An 18,697-nucleotide genomic window follows, 5' to 3' on the forward strand; every position below is an offset into this window, starting at 1 on the left:
TTGTGCCAAACTGCTGCTTACCCCCAGGTTATGAAAATAGCACATAGCTCTTCCAAGGAAGACTTCTCCTGTGATCTTTCCTAGGACTGGTTGGGAGCTTGGTGACTCCAGAAAGACCCTGAGCAAGGCAGAAGGAAGCCCCAGTTTCACAAGACAGGGAGAGAAAAGTTCAAGGATTACCTCTGGTACTCCCAGAAGATTACACCCACATGGAGACCCTGGACAATGGATTCCAAACCAGTTTCTCCCTTAAGAGCTGAGATAAGCCCCTCCTCCAGGTGACATCCTTCTTTTTAATGAGGCAGTGAAAATGAAGTGCTTAGGCAGGATTTTTGATTCTGAAAGCCAATTCATTTCTTTACCAGGCATAGCAGTTCGCAAAAGATGAAACATGCAAACAAGACTTCTGAACTAGCAGCCTGAACACTGAGTAGGGAGAGATGTCCTGAGTGGTAAAAAGAATTTCACATTCAGACAGCAACTCAGAGGGAGATGGTATAGAATGGTGGCTCCCTGTTATCCACTGTGTTGCTGTAGGGAAGGCACTTTCTGCTCAGGCGTGAAAGTTTTCAATGATTTGCTGTCTATACTTACAGCAAAATCTACACAGCCCCCTCCCTTATGTGATTTCAGCCATCACACCCCTCTTCCTACAGCCTTGCTTAGGCACTCTTTCTGAAACAGCTTGATAAGTCTCTTTCATACTCCCCGTAACACATCTGATCAGGTTATGTATCCCTGGGTTTATTGAAACTCCACATAAATTTTTCAGGATATGAAAAAATCCAGCTGTAATTGTAGCACAAGCCAGTCTTACAGCTTTTCAGGAACACTGCAGGAAAACACCCTGCAGTCTTAGAGAGAATGGTCAAGAGCTGCTGCCAAAAGAGTGCAAATTTGAAAAAAGTAGCCTTGCTATAAAATTGAAAAAGACTCCATAGGGAGCAGAGAAGTGGCAAAATTACTCATCAGTCCTGTTTTATAATGATCTATGGGACCCAGTCAGATGCATCCCAGAGTCCTGAGGGAATTGGTTGATGTAGTTGCCAAGCCACTCTCCATGATATTTGAAAAGTCATGGCAGCCAGGTGAAATCCCCGGTGACTGGAAAAAGGGAAGCATTTTACCCATCTTTAAAAAGAGTAGAAAGGAGGACCCTGGGGACTGCCAACCTGTCAGCTTCACCTCTGTGCCTGGGCAGAACATGGAACAGATCCTCCTAGAAGCTGCGCTAGGGCACACAGAGGACAGGGAGGTGATTCAGGACAGCAGTAGAGCTTCACCAAGGGCATCTTCACCTGCCTGACCAAGCCGGTGGCCTCCTGTGATGGAGTGACTGCAAGAATGGGTAAGGGACGAGCTATGGGTGTTGTTTATCTGGACTTCCGAACAGCCCCCACAACATCCTTCTCTCTAAGTTGGAGAGAGATGGATTCAGTGGGTGAATTGTTAGATAGATTAGCAAGTGGTTGGACAGTCCTGTCCAGAGGGAAGTGGTCAGTGGCTCAGAGTCCCAGTGGACATCAGTGACAAGTAGTGTCCCTCTGAAGTCCATACTGGTACCAAATGCTATTTAATATCTTCATTAATGACAAAGAGATTGAGTGGACCCTCAGCAAATTTGCAGATGACACCAAGCTGAGTGGGGCTGTTGGCACACTCAAAGGACAGGATGCCATCCAGAGGAACCTAGGCAGGCTGGAGAAGTGGGCCCATGAGAATCTCGTGAAGTTTAACAAGACCAAGTGCAAGGTGCTGCACCTGGGTTAGGGCAACCCCTGGTATCAGCACAGGCTGGGGGATGAACAGATCGAGACCAGCCCTGGGGAGAAGGACTTGGGGGTTGTAGTGGTTTGGTCCAAGATACTCATTACTGTTTATCTTCTGTGAGATAAGAATTAGGAGGAACGCAAAGCAGACACCAAACTTGAAAGAATATAAAGAAGTTTATTAACAGACCTAAAAGAGGGAAAAAAATTATACCACACCTTCAGAACTCTTCTCCTCCCCCCACCTTCCTCCCTTCTCCCACTGACAATGTAAAAAGACAGCCCTTGAGATGTTCAGTCTGTTTACCACTTCCATAATAACCTTGTTCAGTCCGTTTAGAAAGAGAAGTCTCTTCTTGCTCGTGCTATGAACACATTATCACAACAAGACAGCCGCCCACTTCCAAATAACTTTGTTCAGTCCATTTAGGAAGAGGTCCCTCTGCTCACATGTGAGTCCCTTCCCCCTGACTTGCAGCTTTTCCCGCAACAGCTTTCAAGGGTCCACTCTTGAAGGTTTTTGGGGTACAATTTTAAGGTTGAGCCATTCAGAAACAAAAGTTCTCTTCACCCATCTCTGGAAGCATTTCATCTCTAAGAACAGAGGCCCTTCTCCTTCCCTGGGAGCAAAGGGTTTTCTTCAGCTTCATCTTTAGGACTATCTCTGGGAGCATCTCTAGGAACTGAGGTTTTCTCCTTTTCCATTTGGAGCAAAAGTCCTCATCTGGTCCATCTCTCCCTATCCAACTTCGCATGAAATTACAGCAGCGTCAGCATCTGCCTATCTCAGCGCAGGTGCTTTTGCTTACAAGTTGAACACTCCACCCCCCATATCTTCATGAAATTACAACGGGATACTCTGATATATCATAGCTTCACAACAGAATTTCAGCTTTAAGCATCTCCTCTTTCTCTTCCCTCAGGTTTTCAGCTTTTCACAGCAATAAAAGGGTTAATCTCACCTCAGCCTTGCAGCTGGAATGTGGCTTATCGAAGTGGAGAGGGGGGAGAGCCGAGCCGCTCCGGCTGCCCACGGCAAGGCAGTGGGGGGAGTTCCACGGCTGGAACAGGTCCATGGCTCCAGGATGGCCGTGGCCCGGCCCGGCCTGGCCCGAGCAGGGACTGGGCCGGGCCCACTGGCCCCCACACAGGCCCTGCAGCCACCTGTCCCAGCGCCGGAAATGAGAGAGAGCTTGGGGGGGGAGTTCGTCTATTCTTAAGTGTGGATCACAGAGGCGGTCACAACTTTAAGTGGCTTAAAGAATTGTCCATATTCAAACTGGCCACTGATAGGTTCTGTCAGGTCATAGAGGAAGCTGTATGAAGAACATCACTTGCGAGACTTAGCTTGCTAACCTATGACAGGGGTGCTGATGGATGAGAGGCTGGACATGAGCTGGCAATGTGCAGGCCAGAAAGCCAAATGCAACCTGGGCTGCGTCCAAAACAGCGTGGCCAGCAGGGCAAGGGAGAGATTCTGTCCCTCTGCTCTGCTCTGGTGAGACCCCACCTGCAGTGCTGCATCCAGCTCTGGGATCCCAGCACAGGAAGGACATGGACCTGTTGGAGAGAGTCCAGAGGAGGCCACCAAGACAATTAGAGGGATGGAGCACTTTTCCTGTGAGAAAAGGCTGAGGAAATTGGGTTTGTTCAACCTGGCGAAGAGAAGGTTTCAGGGTGACCTAATTGCATCCTTCCAGTACCTGAAGGGAGCCTCCAAGAAAGAAGAGGGACTTTTTACAAGGGCATGGAATGGATTCAAACTGGAAGAGAGTAAATTGAAATTGGAAGTTTCCAGAGCAGGTAGAAATACTGATTGACCTGAGAATGGGATTTTATTGAATTTGATCAGCCAGTCTTAACCCTCTAGAGATGGAGTAGTTCAGAATATGGCTGGGTTGGCAGCCGTAAAGTCTTCATCCACCAATTCTGACCTCAGCCTGGGAACCAAGCTTTTTCAGAGAAGAAGAAGCTTACCCTCATTTTGCAACATATCACAGGAAGTGCTGTTTCCTATTTTCAGATATATGTTCGTTCACGAAGGAGAAGAACCCACAGTTAGACCAGCTTGATGAAACAGTGAGTAGCTGATTTTTTTCCTTATCTTTACATCAAAATGTGTGTATATATAAGAGAAATCCACTAAGTGGGGAGTATATGTGCCTAAATGGCAGTGGCAATAGAGCTGACATGGAAGCAGAGGTAACATCTTTGGGAACAACTGGGTCTTGTAACTAGCTTACAGCCTGGGATAAGGCTAAATGTGAAAGTAGAGAATTCAACTGGACAACTGATGTAGAAAATGATAATCTTTTTTGTACCAGAAACTTACTGGGTCTGGGTTTTGAAGCAGTTCCAGGAGATCGATAGCTTGAAGTTGCATTCTGCTAAGGATAAAAATTGGTCAGACATTAAATCCTTCAAACTTAACCTAAACTCTCCATATCTAAGTCACAACTTGCTGTGTCAGATGCAGTTGGCAGGTGTTCTCCATCCCTATCGTATCACATGGTTTCTCTATATTATTCAAGCATTTTATCTGTTAAAAGTGTTGTTTCATTATCACATTTTAAAGGGATATTTGGAAATGGGTCCTCTGTTTAATGTGAAGTCTCTGAGTCACCACACTAGAAAGTCTGTACTCCATATCTCAGCTATATCTCAATGAGATATCGGTTTTATACCCAGTCATGATCTGGCTTGCAATTTTTGTTAATGAGGTTTTACATGAACAAAAATCATCAGTACTACACTGGAATTTTTCTGCTCACACACAAGGAAAGGTGAGCTCCTCTGCTTGGATAAATGAGACTTGCCACTTGTATATTAGCAAAAAAGCTACAATAGACTAAGGACTCTTTCTGTCTTTTTTTGCATTCCTGGGATAATTGCATGGTCATTAGCCTGGAACAGTTGACAGCAACAGAGCAGGGGCTTGAACCTCTCAGTGTAGAGAGAGCAGACCCTTAGAGCAGTAACAGGACATCACATGACCCTATGGCATATGCTGGCAATCTTCACTCCAAACTATTAACCTTCCATTTTGTACTTGAGTTCATCCTTGGAATGGTTGTGACTACAACTATTACTTGTATTACTGTGAATTCAATGTTTTATCAGATACTGAAAAAAACCCCAAACCACACCACAGCAAAAAACCCTTAACAGATATACTAGCCCAGAAGTTAGCCTCCAGAAGAGAAGAGCCCACGTATATATATACTCATGATTTGGAGGAAGATGTCTAATACCTGTCTCAAGGTTCTCTTTCTCAGAATGTTTATTTTCAGTGCTTGTGATATTCTTTTACTGTAAATTTGTTTAGGTAGGAATACATCCTACTTCTTTTGTCTTGGGACCCATAGGCTGACTCTATTTAAACTGCAGAAAAGCTCAGAATTTTTGCCAGACCTTCTTTCTGGTTTCGATGGGGAATGTAAACAATCAGATCCTGAGGCCTTACAGAGAATTAAGCCTGTTCTTTTCAGCCCAGAATATATTTTACTTTGAAAGCCTTGCAGGGCTGAAAAAAACCCCATCAGTTAGGAGGCAAGTAATTCTGAATGTTTCTAATGCTCAGCTGTTATAAAAGAGGAAGAGGTTTCCCAGGCAAGGTTTAATTTTGAAAGGGGCTCTTTCCCCAGTCAAATCCTAGAAGGAAGTCCTGTGGTCATTACCACATGAAAAGGTGTGTTTGAGGGCAACTATCAGTTCAGAGTCTTACACAGAGTATTTAGTTCACACTTCCATCTTTTCCTTCATCTTTCCTGGTAACTCAGGAAAAGTTCATACTTCTATGCTTGCTCTCCAAGCAAATGCATGTGTCTGTGTACAGATTTCTCTGAAGTTCTGCTCCTCTTAGAAAGTCAAAGGCAAAGATAAAAAGGTAGAGCTGTTAGCAGGAAACTCTGAGTACATCTCTTGCAAAGCCTGCTATTAGAACATGTGGTATTATTTTTTGTTATTTTAGTTTCAGTATTACTCAGTGCTATGTTGCACTTCTCTCTCGTCATAGAGTGCCCTAGATGCTGCTGACACACACTTTTAAGCTGACTACAAGTCATTAAGCAATTTCTTTCTCTGGATGACAAATTGCTGGCATTTGTGAAAGGAGGAGAGTGAGGGCAAGGGCAGTAGCGCTGTGTTACCCACTCATACATTTCAATCTTGTCTTAGACTGCAAAAAGGTTAAGGGAACTTTGGGGAGGTCATTCAGTTTTCAGATAAGCAGCTCCATTCATGCACAGATGCTCTTGTAACTTGTAGTTATTACAAGTTCTGGTTTCTGAGAGGAAACTTTGTCCAAATCCCCTCTAGAGCACAGCACACTCATTGGGCTGTGACAAATGTCATCCCTGAATAAGTTGCTGTAGCAACTCAGGAGCTCCTTTGCTTGAATGACCTGGAAATACCTGATAGTCCTACCAGCACCTAGACATTTTCTAGCTTAAAGTGACATGCTGTAAATAGCAGCCAATGCTCAAGAGCTAGAGAGGCTTCTCTCAAAGCAGCTGAAACACAGAAATCTGGAAAGACATGGTTCAGCACTACATCTTCATTACACGAACATCTGATGTTGCCATAAGCTCAGCTTTGTTAAAACTTACAGAAATGAAATTATGTTTATTTGCACTCACAAAGTTACAAGTATTCAGTAAACCAAATTTTCTCCCATTCAAGATGTAACTCGATGTTCTTTGCAAGAACTCTTTTCCAGGGTGCTGGTATTTGGCCCATGGCTTGGTCACACCTCTCTGTATCCAGCTTCTTTGGCAACTCAGAACATAACCAGTCCTGCAAGGGGAAATAACAGTAGCCTCTTATTGGACTGCTCACATATTTAGATACTTTTACGTGGTTAAACACAGGATAAATTAGAAAGTTCTCCTCTTGTATGTCTACGTTAGGCTTGACATGTCACTCTCTTTTGCAAAAATCATTCAGAATTTCTGTTAGCAACCAAAACTACCCTGTGCATGCAGAAACAGTGAGACTGTGGTCAGGACAGTGGGCACTGATGGCCACATGCAGGCCAGAAAATGAGAAAGCACCTCAAATGAAAATAATTAAGACTTTCTGAATATTCGTGTGTAATTTTGGACAGAAAAGAAAGAGGAAAATAAATCAAATAAGTAATTACAAATTCCCAAATCAGAATTGCTCAGATTATGTTTAAACAGCTCAAGAGCAGAAATAAACCTGGAGATTTCTTTACTATAACACTCCCATTTCTGAAGGTTCTGATGCCTTAAGAGACCTCCTAGACACAGAGGCTAGACAGGAGTAAGGGAATAAGGTAGGTGTTTATTTGAAAGGCCTTCAAAGGTACCCCCTGGGGGCCAGAGGCCATTGCCAAGATGGACCCCGAGATGGACGACAGGTCACGAGTTCTTCACACTTTCATAGGTTTGGTTCATTTGCATAGCAGGGTTAATTCTCCAGTTAAGGCTTCAGTTTAATGATGTAATTCCCCTCAGCTTTCCCCCCCCTTAGAGGATCTTTGGTTTATACTTTTGGGCCTAAGAGAGTCTGGGTGTCCTTGAAGAGCAGGCCCAGAGAGGTTTTGTTATGTCTACCTAGCATGAGAGAGCAGAAATTAGCAGGCTACAAGAAACTTCAGAGTCACACACTAAGCAGTACAGAATCTGAAAAATATAAAAATTAAAACCTAAGGCATCAGTTCACACCTAGATAATTTAAGAGCCAAACCCAGACTTCTCGTCAACGGCTACAGCTTCTGCAGAAGATGCTTCTTTCTGCACAAAAATTAAAATGAGAAATATGGTTACAGATAAATGAGAAAAAACAAAAATCAAGTGCAACCAGTAATTTCCAATAGAATTTTTTAGCCAGGCCAGTTTTCTAGAGTTATTTATGATTAATATTGCCTATGTGCAAAGGAGAAGCATTTTTTCAATACGTATCTCAGAAAAATATTTTTAGTATTTTGTGTTTGTTGTGAAGAGGAGGATCTGACTTCTAGAGCATGCAAATACTTAGTCATTTCCCATCAGGTCAAAGACAGTAAATAAAAAAATCACAGCACATGCTGTCTTTCTAGCCAGGATTAGTGTGACTTCTATGGGGCAAGAGCTCGATTTTGGTGGTGGGAACGTGAACTTGGTCTGACTGGAATGGACTCACTTTTCTTCCCAGCAGCCCTTATGGTGATTTGTGACCACAGCCCTTTTAGATTTGTGACCACAGCTGAGACAAATGACCCAAACTAACCAAAAGGATATTCTGTGCCATGTTACATCACACTCAGGAATAAAACTAGGGGCAGAGGGAGGTTTTTCCAGAGTAGGCATTGCTCAAAGACTGGCTAGTATCTGTCTGCCTGGTAGTACATGGCAAGCATTTGTCTTTGTATTACCTCTTGTGGGTTTTTTCAGTTTCATTCTCTTATTCAGCTGTCTTTTTCCCAATTTGCAAGTTTTTCTTTCTTCAGCACTTCTGATTCTCTCCCTGATCCTGCTGTGGAGAAGTGAGTAGGTGACTAGATGAGGCCTTACCTGCCTCATCTGGCTGGGGTTAACCCCTCACAGGATATAAGACTTGGACAGCAAAGGAGACAAATCTGTAGGGAGTCAGTTAACTTTAGTTTTGTTGCTCTCACAATTATTTTCTGCCAGGTTCACAACTCAAAATAAGTTCCAAACTTGGAAGAAAAAAAATAAGTTACTTTCTTTTTATACAAACACAAAGATTCTACAAGGCTAAGTACACCAAGGGAGGTTTAGATCAAATATTAGGAAAAATTTCTTCACTGAAGGAGATATCAAGCTCTGGAACAGGCTGCCCAGGGAAGTGGTTGAGTCATCATCCCTGGAGGTATTTAAAGCCATGTAGATGTGATGCTTAGGGACGTGGTTTAGTGGTGGACTTGACAATGTTAAGTTAATGGTTGGATTCAATGATCTTAGAGGTCTTTTCCAATATAAATGATTCTATGGTTCTACAATACTATGATTATATATATAAGTGTATGTATATGTATATTTACTTGTGCATATACACACATGGAAAATTGTTTTACTACTGTGTAAACAAAAAAATTTGTTCAAGAAGTTTATTTGTATTATACATTCATCCACCAAGATAAAAATACAAATCAAAACTATGTCTTCTGGATCCTGAATGCTCTGTAATGACATATCAGGAAATCAGCCTTTACTCAAACTGCTGAATAAGCTGACATGACCTTAAGACACTTCAAAAATTTCACGTGCTGCAGCTCAGAATGGCCCAATACATAATTAAATTGACTATCTACTAAAAAGCAGAGCAGGGGCCTATCTCTGAGTCACTCCAGACATGGGCTGAGTTTCTTCAGTAACATTTAGACTTGAAGACTTCAAGTGCAGAGAGAATGAAAAGGTGGTTTTGAGAGCCTGGTCTCTGCAAAAGATGCCTGTGATCCCACAGGGCAGACCACACCATTGAAAAAAGTGCATTCAGAAAAGGAGCACAACCACGAGCACTCAGAGATCACACAGCAAGCTGGGGCACATGCACTGCCTGAATGCTTCTGCATTGGGAGCACTGTCTCAGCCTTGTCTAAGAACAGGCATGACATTTCCAGGAAGAGACTAATTTCAAAACCAACACCCTGCCGTGGGCAGCCACCAGTCTGCCATGAAGTGTCTGATAAAAGCAGTCATGGCGGCACAGGAAGACAGAGCAGCCCTTTAACCAGACAGCAAGTAGCTCTCTTTGACTGGCTATCAAAGGCATTGGTTGCACTTCCCCACTGAGTGACCAGGGAGCACTTTTTGTCCCTGTGACACCCATCTTCACAAAATCCTCTGCCTAGCTTCTCATGGGACACAGAGGAGTTCTACCATGTTCTCTGGGGGTCTGTGAGAAGACAGTTGTCCTGAGCTTTTCAGAGACCAAGTTACACAAAGCTGTGCTTCTGCATCTGGCTCACAGTCCTACCAGGGACTTGGGAAAAGGGGAGGCTTTGAAGACTGGAGGGGCTGACACCCAGATTTTTTCTTGCAGGGGAAGTCCAGTCCCTCCAACAGTCCAATCCAAAACATAAGGGACAGAGAGTTTGCACAACCCTTGCACTTCCTCATTGTTGCCTTACTGGGAGCACTGACTGAGAAAGGGTGAAGAACAACATCACATAAAAACTGCAGTACACACTCTTAGCTATGGCCATATCTGCCTTTTGCCTTTGTGCTCCCTCCAAGACACTCTACCAGTCTAAACTTTGCAGCTCCTGAATAATGGCTGTAAAAAACTACTGAAATAAGGAAACAAAACTCCTTATATCCCCAAACAGCAGTGGGAGGTCTTCCAGCTGACAGGAAGGTACCACAACAGACACAGGTATTAGAGGCCACCCCAACAGCAACTCGCATCTTTTGCATCATTTGCCAAGGTCTTCATCTGTCTGTTCTCTCTACAGGACTGTGCACTGATTTCATTCCAGAGCTATCTGAAACCAGCACACTTCCACTGCCTACACCTGCCCCAGACTCTCTAAAGGACACAGTGCTTGCCATTTTAACCCAGTCCAACACTGCCAACTTTCCACTCTGCAACACCCACAACAGCAGGTCCACCAGGCAGGTATGTTTAGTACTGTCCTGATTCCCACAGGCATTAAGGCTCCCAGGAAGTCACAAGCAATTTGAAGAAGTGCTTGAACTCAGCTGTTTTTCACCCATGTCACAGTGCCTTTGCATGCACCATTTACACCTGACCAGTGCCTGGTCCTCCGTGGGTAAGGGCTACAGGATGGACTGGCACGATGGGCAGGTGGCCAGGTCCCAAGGAGAAGCAAGACTATGCTCTGCATGCCAGACACTGTGCTTTCCTGAGGCTGCCTTCCTGGCTTTCTACACTCCTCTGGAATGCCACTGATGAGCACAAGAGCCCCAAACTACCTACAACTCATTAAATTCATTTGTCCTCTCCGTCTGGTTAGGCCAGGCAGCTGACAGGCTCTGCTGAGGAGGAAAAATGCATGTGATAATTTACACGTGGGAAATGACACACAGCACACTTCCAACATGCACCAGTGTGACTCCACAGCTGTGTGGGTGGGTTTCCCAGGAGCTCTGCAATTTCATTCTCTTTCACACCTTGATATAGTAGTGCTTCTGTGCTCATCAGCAAAATGCATTTCAGAAGGGAACATCAGCATGTTTCATTCTCTTCACTGCAAAGCTTGGAGATTCCTCTAGTTTAATGTCTTCTTTTTCTCCTTTCCAGACCAATACACCATGGCAAATGAAACCACAGACTTCACCGACTGGGCAGTGACAACAGAATTTGACTATGGCGATTCGACACCATGCATGGGAATTGAGGAAAAGCACTTTGCAGCAAAATTTTTGCCACCTCTTTATTCTTTAGTGGTGATATTTGGCCTGACAGGCAACATGCTTGTTGTCCTTATCCTGGTAAAATACAAGAGGCTGAAGAGTATGACTGACATCTACCTGCTCAGCTTGGCAATTTCTGATCTGCTGTTTGTGTTTTCTCTCCCTTTTTGGGCTTATTACGCAGTTCATGACTGGATTTTTGGGGAGGCACTGTGTCGAATTCTGTCAGGTGTCTACCTTCTTGGCTTCTACAGTGGCATCTTTTTCATAATCCTCTTGACCTTGGACAGGTACCTGGCCATAGTGCACGCGGTGTTTGCTTTGAAAGCCAGGACAGTCACCTATGGCATCCTCGCCAGTGTCGTCACTTGGGCTGTTGCTGTTCTTATTTCTGTTCCTGGGGTAGTATTTCACAAAACTCAGAAGGAAAGTTCAGGCTACACTTGCAGTGCTCATTATCCAAGTGATTCCACAATAAATTGGAAGTACTCCTTTATTTTAAAGATGAATGTCCTGGGACTTATTGTTCCAATGCTCATTATGATTTTCAGTTACACACAAATTCTAAAAACATTATTGAGATCTAAGAATGAGAAAAAACAGAAGGCAGTCAGACTTATTTTTGTGATCATGATTTTTTACTTCATCTTCTGGACACCATTCCATATTTCTTCTTTTTTGCATACATTTCAAAATTCACTTTTCATCCCAAATTGTGAACTCAAAGGTCAACTGGAGAAAGCAATTCAAGTGACGGAAACAATCTCAATGATCCACTGTTGCATCAATCCTGTGATCTATGTATTTGTTGGAGAAAAATTTAGGGCATATCTTCGTACCTTTTTCCGAAAGCATGTTGCACCTCACCTTTGCAAAAAATGTCCAAGTCTTTACCGTGAAAAATTGGAAAGAGTCAGTTCCACATTCACACAATCCACTGCAGAGCACGATGTCTCTACTGGACTGTAAAAATACATCAGAATATTAGTTGGTAAATTTTGCATCACTTGCTTTGCCTTAAGACGTGCCTGACATTATCTGAAATCTTAATGTCGACCACTACTGAAAACTGGATGACCTCCTTATTCTTGTGGTTAACTGCTGCCTGGGATTATAGAATTTTCCATTGCTAAACTAAGAGAATCAATGAGTTCTCCAGGAAGCATTAACTGCATAGCTGTGTCACATCAAGATTTAAATAGGACCCAGACAATTATGATTGTGCTTTTTAATAAAAATCTATCCACTGAGATTTACGGGGGGGAGGAATACAACACTGAAAAGTCTAAGGAGTAAGAGGTCATCTCACAAGATCTTACTGTGACCACTTAACCCAAGGATTTACCTGTTTAGCTAATAGTGCAGTCATTTTTAAACATAATCCTTTAACAGTTATAACTAAGTTATTTTGATTTTTGTTTTTTAATTTTATGTCTGACATATCACCATTCAGGTGCTGACATTTTCCAAAGTGTGCTTTTAATCAGCAACATTGTGATTTTTGTGGGTGCAATTTTTCGAGTAACTGCACACACCAAGTTTACTGACTGCACAATAAGACAATGATGCACTCCTAAAAAGCATGAACTTGTTTCTGACAAGTCATATCCCTTCAAGAAAAAAACCCCACTAAACCAATAAAAGCACTTCAGCAAAGACCTGCAGGACCCGAATGAAAATTACCTTGGTATTTGCTATGCAAGATTCTGTATGAGAAAAATATCAGGACCCTCTGAAGGATTTCGGGAGACTGTGACCACAGTACTGAGACCAGGCCTCCCTAGCTGTGGACAGGTAAATCAAGTGCAGAAGAAGAGTTTACATGGCAACACATGACACAGGTGTGTCAGTTTAGGCTCCTGCATGGGAAAAATACACTCTTCACACACACAGCAAGTCCGACTTTTGGGATACACTTCTAGGAAGACAGTGGTCTTGGACCTGCAAAAGCAGCCAATTCCAGACAAGGCATACCTTCTTGCCTTCTCAGGAGAAGACTGCCTCTAGCCAACTGGTGCCTCAATGAGAACTGTGTGCTGATTGAAGACAAAAGACCATTGGCCTACTGGTGTACTATGGCCATACATTCAGTCCACTATTAAGAGTTTCCCTGTAAAAGAAAGAGGAATTCTAGGGACATGGGGTTAGCAAAAAAGAGGGAGGAGGAACACAGCAGACAATTTCTTACTTCAAACTGTAAGGAGGTGCAGGTGAGCACTCCTTATGCGAGGGAGCTGTCCTTCTGGTTTTTTCTCCATTTCCGTGGAAGGGCACTGCTCATGCACACAAGGACTGGCTCATGGATATCTGGAGAGGCAAGTTCAACTAACCTCCAGCAATGTAAGGACACCAGAGGGAATTCCACGCTACTTAACACCAGGCACGTGATGCAGATGCCTCCGTTAACAGCAAATCTCTTCAAGGTCCCACACTGGTCAGTAGGGAATAAGTGCCTGAGCCAGAGGCAAACATGGGATTTAAATAGTCTCAGGGAAGATTAAGTGTCTTTAACTGTGGAAGGAAACTGAAAATGCCAGGCTCTTAATTAGTCATCAGATCCCTTAATCTAGATGGTGCAAATACTCTTCCTCCTCTTGCCTTAAAATGTGCGGGCAATGCTTCTATTAATTGTTAGTTCTTCTCCTATCAGCTATTATTACCTGGTCGCTACCTTCTGAAGTTAACAGCCACAGATAGACTAAACAAAAGACCAAAAACTATACTCACAGTAAACTTTCTTGCTTGGAAATAATAGTTTTCATTTCTTTTCTACTTCTTTTTCTGAAACAAGGTGAAAGCACCTTTATAATTTTAGAGCATTAATTAGTTCAGTGCAATACAAATCCTCCTGTAATGGTGATATTTCTACTGCTGTGTTTTATTGTAAATCCTTATCTTGCTGGAATTAAATTTCTTCCTGTTTTCATGTTAATGCAGTGAAATTAATAAAGTCAGTGTCTGGAAATCTGTGTATACCCTGCAGCCCATGTTCTCTTCTGTAAGCAAAAAGGCATTGGCTCTGCTCTCAGAGTGGAGATAGGAAAAAGACACAGCCATGGGCACTTGCAATACCACACTTCAAACCAAGCAAACAGAGAACTGTGTGTCCAGTCCAGAAGCTACTGCAGCTGGCACAGCTTTTATCCACCATCAAGCTTGAGAAGAGTGACCTACAATAGCTTTGGAAAAATCTGTGGCCACAGATTTTAAATGAGCGAGATTTGGAGAAACAGGGTTGCGTGTGTTATAAATAGGGAAAGAGAGGGAATAAAAGAGGGCAATAAAAGATATCACTGTATTAATATTGGGATAAAAACAGGATCCTCCATAGACTTTCTGCAGCAAATTTCAGATCTCCTTGCACCATACAGAGTGGTGCAAGCCAAGCAGTGTGCCTGGTGTCCCAAGTTTTATGTGTAAGCCCTCAAAGTTAATATGGAAATGTGCTTCTGCTTCACCATGTCATTCTCCCTGCTCCATTGTGCCCATTCCTTTTTTCAGCCTATGATCCACAGCTCCTTCTCTCCCCTGCACACTCTTCTCGTCTGTCCACCATGGGATAGGCTAAATTCTATAACCACTCTCTTTTGTTTCTGATTTTGATTTTCTATGTTATGCTGCAGGAACACAAATAAACTAAACTTAAACATTATCCTATTGTTATGTGCCCAAGCAGGATAATCAAGATAATCCTTAGTTCTTCATTGCAGCTTTGCACTGAGACATGCAGGGCTCTAGACAGTTTTGTGGCAGTTTTTGAGTCTTTATCAGTCTGTTGTGGCTGCACCATGGTATAGCTACAGGCCAGCTAGCCTCAAATCAGGCTAGCAGGATTTCAGGCAGTCTGGTCACAGTGGGATGGAGATACTCTTGGGGAAGATTTAACAAGATGCACAGTCGCCATGAAAAGAGAACACAAGTCGCCTCAGCAGAGAAGTGGTAGAAATTTTACATACAGGAGACAAATATTCTGTAACTCAAGGTCTGCAGGGGAAAAACATTGAGCTGAAGATGCAGTGTGTATGTAAGAGTTAGAGACACAGGCAGATGCACCCAAACTGTGTGATGAGCTAGAGGTATGTGAAGAAAATGGCAAGGATTTACCAATATGCCAGGATTGCAATTACAGCAGAAAAAAAACTAACAAAAGGAAAAACCACTGCAGTGTTTGGGAGGCATCTGAGCTGCTCTGGTGAGGAATTGAGGAGACAAAAGCAAGCATTTAAGACAGCATACAAGTCTCACCAGAATATCAAACAGATTCAAGACAAGACCTTTCTGGACACCACAAATAAGTTGTTGCTTTACAACAAATGTTGAACAGCTAAGTGAAAATTTTTGCAAGTTCAAAACTTCTGGCATGGAACTCCTGAGGAGATAGTGTGATGCCTGGGCTTTCAGCATGCTTATGAAAAGAATGGTCACGTGCCATGGACAAGTATCTGCACACAGCTCCAAAACCAATTACACAGTCTAGTTTATGCGCCAAACAGGACAGAGTCCAGCTTTCCTGTTAGGAGATGCTACTGCCACGTGTTCAGAAATATGTAGGGAAGAATGTCCCACATAGCAGAAGAGAACTCTGCCAGCTGTCAGACAGAATAAGGGGCAAGAGGAAATGTAGCAAAAGTGCACATATGGTACTGCTGAGTGCTGAACAGCACTCACAAGCAACCACCAGATTTATAGTTACTGCCATTGGTTTGTCTGTATGTGTATGACTGACAAACAGAAACAGTGAACTTTAGGTAACCAGTATATAGGCATGTTCCTGTCACAAGACTTTCTTGTTTGTTAACCCAACTTTATGTGCACAACCTTATGTGCACATATTTTATATAAGAAAATGAAAATGGAGTATAAAGGGAGTAGATGGAAATGGATAAATAGAAAAAAGTGGTCACAAACATGAGAGAATGACTTTATTAGCCCTAGCAGACACTAAAAAAATAATAGCCAAACTAACGGGAAGGCCAGAGGTAAATAATTTAAGCAGAACCTTAAAAGGTTTAGATAAGAGATACTTCCAGTTATGAAGCTCCAAATAAACATCTCTCCTTCCAGTGAAAATTAGAGAAGGAATAAATACAAAGAACATGAGGACAAATTTACATGGTATCTTGTGGAAGGTAATCTTTTCAGCTTTATACCGGCTAGCGCTTGTATTTCAATGCCTTAGAAAGCCTCGAGCAGCCTTGAGAGGTAGCACGGGCGATCTAGCACTTTAGTAGCTCTAAAATCGGTACCTGAATCAGCTGCAGAGCAAATACCATCAGCAGAAGCAAAGAGGGAGAAATATAGCTCCCTGCTCGCTCAATTCCCTGCAGTTAGAAGCCTTCAAATGAGACAGACGACCAGAGGCGTTTACAGGAAGGTAGCTGAGCTGAGAGAGAGCCTTTGCCTCCCCTCGACCATCTTTTTATTCGGAGAAGGGGAAAGGGGATGACTGGGGGCGGACCCGGGGTGAGCGGCCAATCAGACACTGCTGAAGAGTCTGAGTTACATTTGGCTTTGCCCGCGCTTGGAACAAAGGAACTCGGAGCACATGTCTTTGGGAGGGGGGATGGGAAGCTCAAAACAGGCAGCAACAGTATCTTGTTGCAGTTAATGAGAAACAAAGAAAGTGCCGCGAGTATAACATGATGCTGACCAGGTAAATGGCACAACAGGCAGCTACTGCTCATTTTGAAATTTAATTTTGCTGCTGTTTTCAACTGCTGATGCCTACTGGCCTTCACTAGGAAGTGTTTAGTGTGGTTACTGTGGCTTCAGAATCATTACTCAATATAGAAATAAAAAAAATTTAGTGAACAGAAGAAAAAAACCAGACTGGAAAATTCTGGTGCGTGTAGAATCTCAATAGCAACCAGACCAGAACAAAGGGGTGCAGGCATTGCTTTGTACTCATGTTCTGTTGGCACTTGCCTACTAGGAGCTGTACGCCACTCAAAAAATTGAATGGGAGGATATAGAAAAGGTTGTCTAGGTTTGTATAACTGTGAAGATATTTTGTATGTCTGGTGACAGCGAGAGCAATCTCAGTTTGAATGTTTGAAGTCTGGAATGACTGATCTTGAGAAGGTGGGACCCCAACACTAAGATGGAGGAGGGCAAAATTTTTAGAAACATAGGCCAATATGCAAAAATGCACAAACCTCCAAGTGAGGCTCAACTCTGCAGAACTGTCTACAGGGTTGTGCCAGTAGGATGCATGCAACATGAACAACACAGCCTATCCTGATACCAGACTTCTTGAATGGAATGGAAACCAAATGGGTGGAAGTAAAAGAGCCATCTGGACATAACTTGTAGGGACACTAATATAAGGCATGAACTATTACAGACTCTATCTAACCTTTGGCTCCTGAAACCTTCTGGCTTCTAGGTGCTGGTGTCCCAAACATGGGTTCTTTTACCTGGTGTGCAAGAAGCTGGTTCACACACACAGAGTTATTTGTTTCTTTTATATCTACGCAGAGACGGGTGCTAGGTCATGAATCCACAAAGCTGGCACACCTCCAAAATGCCAGGTGCTCATTTTTATATGCTTTGAACAATAAAAATTAGACATTTCTCACATATGTACCAACCTAAAGCTGAAGTCCTTGAGTTTGCATTCTCTGATCTCTGTTTAAGGGTGGAGTGCACACTTCCTTTACCCTGCATGATCTGTGAAGAAGGGGGTTTTGTGGGTAAGAGGCAATCATAGTCTATAAGCAGGTATTTAACTCTGTTAATGACTAAGCAAACTTCTTTGGCTTTATCAACAGTTTCATTTTCTTTGTAGTTAGATTTATAGTGTCAACCTGTTCTTACTTCTCAGGTCAATAGATTTTGGTTCCTGCATGTCTGGTTCTTCCTTCATTTTTCCTAAGTTCTTTTATTTATCCTGTACTATACTTCGGTGAATTTTTAACTCTCTCAAGGTACTTTATTGCATTACTGGCATATACTTTGTCATATAACAGACTCTGTTCACCCTTTGTGTGACCTAGTTTTCACTGGGAAAAAATATGGTGTGTGATTTTCCCAGCCTCCCTGATAAAAGGTCCAGGAGTTACATGTACACTGAGGAGCATATCCAATGCACAGATGAGATAGCCCCAAAACACAAATTCTAGACCTAGAATTTATGTACTATAAATGTACCTTAAAAAAAACAAAGTGTGTGAATTAAAGGCCTATGTAAAAATTAGATTCTGAGAGACGAAATTTTGTGAAATGCATAACTGTGGCCCAAAAGGAAAATCTATCTTACTGTGACAACCCTTTGTCTATAAATCAGGAGAGAGTGCATCAGAAACCTGGATAAAAATAGTAGAAGGAAGCAATGTTCTCTTCCTCACTGCATAAGGAAACATAGTTCAGTAAGAGCAGCTTAGAGAAAGCCAAAACAAAAATAATACCATGACAATAGAGATATGTGCTGCAATTTGTAGTGATGTATGTGCCAGATTTACAAGGAAGAAACAAACAGACAGCCTAAGAATAATAAGTGAAAAGGTCCAAAACCTTTGATGTTATTGACAATAAACAATAACGTGAAGAAGTGTTCATCCGCTTTAGAAATGCTTGCATCTTCCAGAG

General features: G+C 42.7%; 1 protein-coding gene across 1 annotated transcript; it reads left to right on the forward strand.

Moving 5' to 3' along the window:
* Positions 1-3,745: 3,745 nt before the first annotated feature.
* Positions 3,746-14,083, forward strand: LOC125324432 (C-C chemokine receptor type 1-like). Its single transcript, XM_048300274.1, has 3 exons — positions 3,746-3,848; positions 10,189-10,352; positions 10,998-14,083. The coding sequence occupies exon 3, from the start codon at positions 11,009-11,011 to the stop codon at positions 12,077-12,079; it is 1,071 nt and encodes a 356-aa protein (XP_048156231.1). The 5' UTR covers positions 3,746-3,848; positions 10,189-10,352; positions 10,998-11,008; the 3' UTR covers positions 12,080-14,083.
* The last annotated feature ends 4,614 nt before the right edge of the window (positions 14,084-18,697 follow it).

The sequence above is a fragment of the Corvus hawaiiensis genome, chromosome 1 (assembly GCF_020740725.1).
Source record: "Corvus hawaiiensis isolate bCorHaw1 chromosome 1, bCorHaw1.pri.cur, whole genome shotgun sequence".
Taxonomy (NCBI): domain Eukaryota; kingdom Metazoa; phylum Chordata; class Aves; order Passeriformes; family Corvidae; genus Corvus; species Corvus hawaiiensis.

Excerpts from the sequence above, each read along its gene's own strand:
- LOC125324432 (XM_048300274.1), top strand. The coding sequence starts at position 11,009 with ATGGCAAATGAAACCACAGACTTCACCGACTGGGCAGTGACAACAGAA.